The sequence below is a fragment of the Lipotes vexillifer genome, unplaced genomic scaffold (genome assembly GCF_000442215.2).
Source record: "Lipotes vexillifer unplaced genomic scaffold, Lipotes_vexillifer_v1.1 scaffold671, whole genome shotgun sequence".
NCBI lineage: Eukaryota > Metazoa > Chordata > Mammalia > Artiodactyla > Lipotidae > Lipotes > Lipotes vexillifer.
Genome location: NW_006782851.1, coordinates 3,436,022 through 3,443,125, shown reverse-complemented (window position 1 = coordinate 3,443,125; position 7,104 = coordinate 3,436,022). Strand labels below are relative to the sequence as shown.

At 54.0% G+C, this 7,104-nt stretch overlaps 1 protein-coding gene across 1 annotated transcript in view; it reads right to left on the bottom strand.

The window, feature by feature from the left end:
- The window catches only part of ADGRD1 (adhesion G protein-coupled receptor D1), a 139,301-nt gene that overhangs the window by 93,878 nt on the left and 38,319 nt on the right, over window positions 1-7,104 (bottom strand). Inside the window, exons 9-12 of the mRNA XM_007455454.1 lie at window positions 6,737-6,796; window positions 4,122-4,239; window positions 3,014-3,124; window positions 1,136-1,211 (exon numbers count right to left, since the gene is read on the bottom strand). Of these exons, the coding sequence (XP_007455516.1) occupies window positions 1,136-1,211; window positions 3,014-3,124; window positions 4,122-4,239; window positions 6,737-6,796 (365 nt within the window). The remainder of the gene's footprint in view (window positions 1-1,135; window positions 1,212-3,013; window positions 3,125-4,121; window positions 4,240-6,736; window positions 6,797-7,104) is intronic.

Genomic DNA, 7,104 nt, shown 5'->3' with positions numbered 1-7,104 from the left:
AGGCCACCCGATATTCTGGCAAATGAAGCCGGGTCCCTTTGTCTGCGCCACCAGACGTGCGGGAACAGAGATGGACCAGGCCCTGCCTGCTGCCCTCCGCGGAGCCCCTGTCTGGGGCGGATCTGTGCCCGACAAAACCGGCTTCACCTTCCAAACACTAACTGCAGAGAGGGGTCCCTTGGGCTCATACCTCGTAAGCCCTTTCTCGGCACCGGCCCTGGACTCTGCCTCCCTGCCCCCTCCCAGGGACCCCATGAAAGGGAGGAGTAGACCCCGGCCCTAACCTCTCCTAAGGGAACCAGCCCCTCCCTGTGGTCGGAGTAGGGCTGACCCACCCCCACCCCAAGCCCCAGTGGGTCATGTGAGCAGACCTGGCCAATGAGAGTGCAGGATCCTCTCCCACCAAGGCTGGGGGCCCGGATGGGCATGTGACCCAAGTGGGCCAATCACAGCCCTCTCTGGATTTTGAATGAAACTGACTTTTCATTGCTGAAAGAGACTCGCTTTCCTTCTTGAGATCTCAGGACCCCAACCCACGTGGGCCTGGAGCTACCCGGAGCCACAGCCACGCCTCTTTGGAGGGGCCTGCCTGGAAATGAGCTGACACAGAGGACAGCAGAGGCAGGGGACATAGAGACCAGGTCAAAGAAATATCCTCTGGGTCCCTGGAGCCAGCCGTGCCTGAACCCGACTGACTCCTGCCCTTCTTAGTCACATGTGCCCTCAGTTCCCTGACCTTCTGCCTAAGCTGATATATCCAACACAGTCTTGACTGATACAGGCATGTGCTACTGGCTTCCCATTCTACAGAAGTGGAAACTGAGGCTGAGAGGTCACTTGACTTGTCCAAGGTCACACAGTTCCAGGTGGAACCGATACGGTCACTCAGCCTATGCTCCTGACCACTGCACTATCAGCCTACACCCCAGAGCTTGCTGAACCCCCACTGTAGGAGTCCCTGCGTCTTCCTCCTTTGCCCTAACAGTGAAGCACCAGGAATTAGCGTCACAAGTCCTCTGATACAATACTGCGTGTGTTGGTGATGGTGAGGAGGTGCGGGTGTCACAGCCGTCAGCCACCCAGCAAACAAGCACCCCGTTTCCCGCTCCATGCTGCGTGGCCCCCAGAGACTCACTTGGTGTTGGCCGGCTGGATGCTGCTCAAGTAATAGTGCACCGAGCGGTAGAGAAGGCCCACGACGGTGGTCCAGGCTGGGGAAAGAGCAGATGGCCAGACACCTGTCAGCATCCCAGGTGACAAGCAGGACAGACACAGAGCTCCCCGCCAAACCCACTCGCCCAGCAACACACACCGCAGACCTCACACCCAGGAACCCGGCAGCTCCTCGGGGGGCGAGGGAAGGGACACTCAGGGGCAGAACTGGCCACAAGGACAGAATTTGAGTAGAGACCCCCCCTCCACTCTTCAGCTGTGAATCCAACCGCAGCAATCGCTCCCTACGCTGCCCGGGGGAGTCAGCTCTGGACACACGGATGCTGCAGCTCCCCCGGGGGAGCCAGACACCATGAGCTTCTGAAGGCAGAGCCCCCATCGAGCTGTGGACGGCAGCACCAGGCGACAGCGCTGCAGTCTGAGCGCGTCTCACTGGCTGTCTGCGTCTGGAGTATTTACAGCAACACCAGCGCTCGAGAGAGGCAGGATTTACAGTCACCCAGACGTCTGTCACGCCTTTGGCTGGGTCCCACCTCTCTGTGATACTCCAACTTGGAAACAAGAATCATCTATTCTGTTACCTCCGTGCACGAGCTTAACGGGAGGCCGGGAGGGGCAAGCTGCAAGCTGACCTCCGAGCTCTTCGGGATATTGGTTGAGTGTGTTAAGATTTCAGGGACGTATTTAATAATTCACATAACACTTACCGTGTGCCAGGTACTGGTATAAGCTTTGCCCTTTTAATTCTCACCACAATATACTGAGGGAGGTACTAAGACTGTCCCCTATCCCAGATGAGGAAACTGAGGCCGGGCAGGTTCAATAACTTGCCCAGTAAGTATGGGGCTGACCCAGGATTCAAGCCCAGGAGTTCCATCCACAGAGTTGGTGCTTGTGAGAATAAGCTGTACCGCCAAGTGTGAGAAGCTTCCGTACGTACAGACCGTGAGGCTGCGGTCCTGCCAACTCCGAGAAACTGAGGATTTCTAACAGATCGTGCAGCCATGTGAGATGGCAAAAGATCCCACATGCAGTCGGTTGACCTCGGCATTGTCCCTGGACGCCCCCAATTTCTGTAGTTCACCCTGAGTGAGGGGGGACAGTCCCCTGAGAGCAGGACACCCCGACATCCCTGAGCACCTTTCACACAGGCAAACTAGAGGGTACAGGGAGCAGAGGTTGGCTCCCAAGGGCTGGGGAGTGAGGACCCCGTGCTGGGGATGGGACACCATGGCCCTGCACCCCGCAGCTCGGCCCCCAGTCCTGAAGCCAGAACCCGGGAAGTGCATGGCCTCCGGCCAGATTGTCAGAAACTGAGAATCCACGACTCCCCAGACTGCCCGAGGGCCCTGGGACGGAGGGACACGCCTACAGAGGCACAGTTACTTTTCAAGGGGCAGACGGGACAGTCATGGCAGCAAAAATGGCCAGAGCCACCCGGGCCCCCGACGGTGCTCCAGGGCCAGAGAGAGTAATAGGGGTCCCCTTGGGGCTGGTTCCTCACAGGCCTTGCCTTGGACCCACCCAGGAGGAGGACACCGGGCCCCCCAGCAGGGAGGGGAGGTGGCCACATCAGTTCACATCCCACTAAGAATCGCCTAGCGAGCCCGTCTGGAATGCAGATTCCCAGCCCCTCCTCCCCGCTCCCAGAGCATCAGGCTGCAGCAGACTTGGAGTCAAGTCGGCGCTGGGACAACATCTCAAGAGCGTCTGATGACACACTGTGTCCCCACAGGCACACAGAGGAGGGCTGGGGGCAGCCCCTCTGCCAGCTGACAGCTCACAGGGCTGAGTCCCTCCCTGAGGGTGCCGGGGCGCAGGTCCCCCCAGCTGTGCTCACCTTGGCTGTGGAAAGCCTCATGGGGGATCTCAATGTAGTTCTGCCCCTGGGCCGGGAAGCGGTAGTGGGAGGAATTCATGGTCTTGGGGAGCAGTTTGGCCATGGAAAAGTCTAGAACAAGCCAGAGAGAGGAAGCTGCAGTCAGTCAACTCCAGGGCAGGAAACTGGGCTGTAAAACCCTACCTTCTGTTGTTTTGTTTCGTTTTTTAACAGAACGAGCTCTCTTGGGGAGTGTAATTACCTTTAGGAAACGAGAACCTAAAAACTAAGAGTGTCCAGGGCAGTAATTGCGGCCATGTGGCCGACGCATCCATCTGCCACTGCTGGTGGGGGGTTCTCCCGGCCTGCAGTGACCCCTGTGCCCTCAGCGCAGCCCCTCAGCTCATGATGCCTCGGGTACTGACTGCGTCCCGTCCGGCAGGGAGACGCCTGTGCTGAGGGGCCCCTCCTCCACGCCAGGGACCCCGCGAGACACAGGAAAATGAGACACTAATCTAAGTGAGGCAAACTCATCATCCCATGGAGGGACCTGTCTTGGCTGACAAACTCCCATTAAAATGAACCCAAGTGGGTGAATTAAGCTTACTTTCCAGAGAGTGGCTCTGGCGGTAAAGTATTAGGGTACCACGCTCTCTAGACACAGACCCTGAAAACAGAAGGGCTGCGACGTCGGCCTGTAGGGGACCCCGTGTCTGTTGTCTTGGAAAAGCCTCCAGCTGACGCCGGGAAACCTGCTACCCCACGGACACTCCAGGGGCTGCCGCTGCTCGCCTCCTGTTCTGAACTGAGACAGTTGTCACCCGAGATGAATCTGGCCCCCAAGTCAGCATGCAAGGCTCCCTTGGTCCTGTGTGCACATCCCAGCTGAGCACGGCTGCCCCGACCTAACTCTGTCTTCCCCTAACATATCATTGTGCATCAGGCAGCGTAGCTTAGGACAGTGGAGAGGTGCATCTCCAGTGATGGTGTGTGAGGTTTGTGCATCCCTGGGCGCGTGCAAGAAAACGCAGGAGTGGAGCGGAATTCAACAGGCAGGTGGCATCCCCTGCACCCCGCTCCCCTCCCGCCGCACAGCCGGTCCCCGCCCGCACCCACGCTGCCGAGCTACCTGCCACGGATGAGGAACCCGTGATGGCAACCTGGGGCTCGCTGGCCTGCAGGTTGAAAGATATGTGGCCCATGACGGTGTCCACGGTGTCTATCAAGCCCAGCACCACGGCACTGTCCTGCAAACAGCACGACATGAAGGAAGGAGACGTCAATACGGGGCTCGCTCAGCACGTGCACCGGACGGAGGCAGCAAATGCACCAACGCACAAGATCAAGTTCATGCTCACTGTCAACATTCCTGCAAAGGAGGACGCCCAGCATCTGCTGAGCAACATGGCGGGCCAGGCTCTGCCCTCACGATGACCAGACGAGAGGAGAGACAGTCACGCCGCTACCCCGTTTCACAGGCGCGGAGGGGACCACGGAGGTCACCCAGCCCAGCCGAGCTCGCAGAATGTGGACACCGGCTGACGTTGACCCCGGTCACCCAGACCATCAGCTCCAAGGCTTCCACGCTCAGACACAGAGTGACCAGACCTGGTCCCCGCTCCACTCTGAACTCACTGGGGACCTTGACAGGTCTCTGACCGCCCCCCCCAACTCCATCCCCTTCTGTTTCACGAGGAGGGGGGTCACTGCTCCCAAGTACCCTCCAGGATGAAGACAACAGCACTTGTGTCCTAGTCTCTGTGAAGGGGAGGAGGCTTCGGAGGTGCCAGCACCTCAAGTCAGCCCTGGCCTCCCCGACGTGCCTCCCCTCCAAGGGCCTCTCCACTCTGAGTCCCCAGGGCAGAGATGATCCCAGTGGATCCCCAAGAAGGCAGGGGTCCCTCGTGGTGGCCCCGTATCTCTGCAGCCAGCTCGGATCAGGCTGACTATCCCTCATCCTCAGGCACACGTCTAGCAGGGCAGGGGCGTCTCAGTTCCCTGGGAACGCGGCGTGTGACTCACTGTCATCACGCCCCTCCTCCCGCCTTTCTGAAAAAGCATCCGTCTGTTGCTAAGCGTCCCAGGCGTTCTCTCAAAAACACACACTCCATGAGAGTCTAACGAGCTGGAAATAGAGCACTGAGGCCAATTTTAGACATTTTCTTTCAGGCCTGTGGCCTGATTTCAATCAGCCAAGCACAGTTAAGCACATGAAAATCTGTGTTTCTGGCATGCACATCTGCTGGGTAGTGGCTGATTCATACCTCCCCTTTAATGCACAGTAGAGCCGGCCTGAGTCTGAATAGTTTCATGATTATTCATATTTTGTGGCAGAGCATTAAGAAAAGGCTCATTTAAGATGATGCAGAAAATACATCTGCTCAGGCCCTCCACTGGCCATCCTCTGGGTGTTTCCCAGGCAGCAGCCCTGCACACATTGTCCCCCCGGAAATCATGAACTCTGGAGTGCTGTGCCTTTTAAAATAGAATGTGCTTCTAGGTAAGATTACGTCAGTCTTAATTTCGTGACCGTCTTTCTCTCCCTTTGCCAATGGGAAGCCCGATCTCATTCCATTTGAAACTGTTCACATAAAAAGTTCATCAAATGTAAACCCTGGAGCCACCTCATTCATAACGAGAGAAGGTGATGTCGTTCTGCTTCAAACTGGCAAACATGTTTTAAACTTTACAGGAGTTCAGGAGAGGGAGCGCTTTAAGTAACGGTGTGGTCCCAGCCCTTCCAGGCAAGGCAGTTAGGAGTCTTCCTCCCCCTTCTCCACCCGTGCCGGGCAACCTGGAAGTCACATTTTTGAGACAGCAGCATCAGAAAATGGACAGAGCCAGGGTCCCCAGGTCACTGGGTGAAGAAGAGCTGACCCACGTCAGACTTGGCATGAGTGAGAAGTAAATGTCCACTGCGCTGAGCCACTGAGATGTAGGGCCTATTTGTTACTGCAGCATAGCCTAGCCTAGCCTGACTGATAGAGCATCGCAGAAGATACTTAATATCATTGGGAAATGTCCTTGCCATAATTAAAGAAAAACAGGTAAATTCAGATATATAGCATATGTGTAGACTATGTATGCATATAAGAGAATTGAAAACTAGATTTGAAGGGATATATACGAGAGTGTTAATAATCATTCTCAGCCTGAGGATTTCAGGTGATTTTTATTTTATATATATTTTTATGATCTGCATTTTCTAACTTCTCCACAACATATTCACTTGTTTTATTTCTTAAATAAGTAAAATCAAGAAAGTTACTTTCAAAAAGAAAAGAAAAGGTATCCATTCTCCTAGTTCTTTATTGTACAGAGGAAAGGAGAGGCTGCTTTGATATTTACTCTTATAATCATGAAGTGTATATTGTCACATGTTCTACTTTTTTCATTGAATCTAGTGATCTTTAAACACCAAACATGTGTTTTATTATCATTCAAGAACAGTGTGACGGTAAAAAATAGGTTTTTAAAATGATAAACAAGCATACATTCCTCATGCAGAAATCCAACTGTTTTCCTGTTCAGTGTTGACAACAGGACCATGGTACTGATGCTCATAGAACTGATCCATAGAGAAGACAGAGCATTGCACATCAGTCGTATATCCAGTCAAAATTAGCTCTAATATCCCAGAGATACATCATTTCTCTTACAGATGTGAACTGGGCCATACTTATGCCACTTCCAGAAAGACAAAAAGGTGCCCCTTTTGAAGATCTCAATGTTTTTTTCTCTTACCTCTGACACAGCAGTCCAACTGGGCAAAAAGAGAACCTCTCCCACGGTCTTTAAGAAAGTCTAAAGGAAGACAAGATGACACTGCTTATCATGTATCCTTAAGCCTCAAAATTATAAGACCTTTGATTTTCCCATCTCTGTCAACCACGGGCTGGGTTTTGCATGTACACAGTAGTAAACCAAAATAGCTCCCGTTAGTGGATCTGGTTATATTGTACAAAGCCCTTTTATAGATGTTATAGATGTTATCTTATTTGCTCCTGGTGACAATCCTTTAGCCAGTGACAAACATTTAGATGTTAGATGTGTGTTCACAGCTTAGTCACGGCAGCAGCCCTAAGTACAGTACCTGGAAGATATAACCGGCC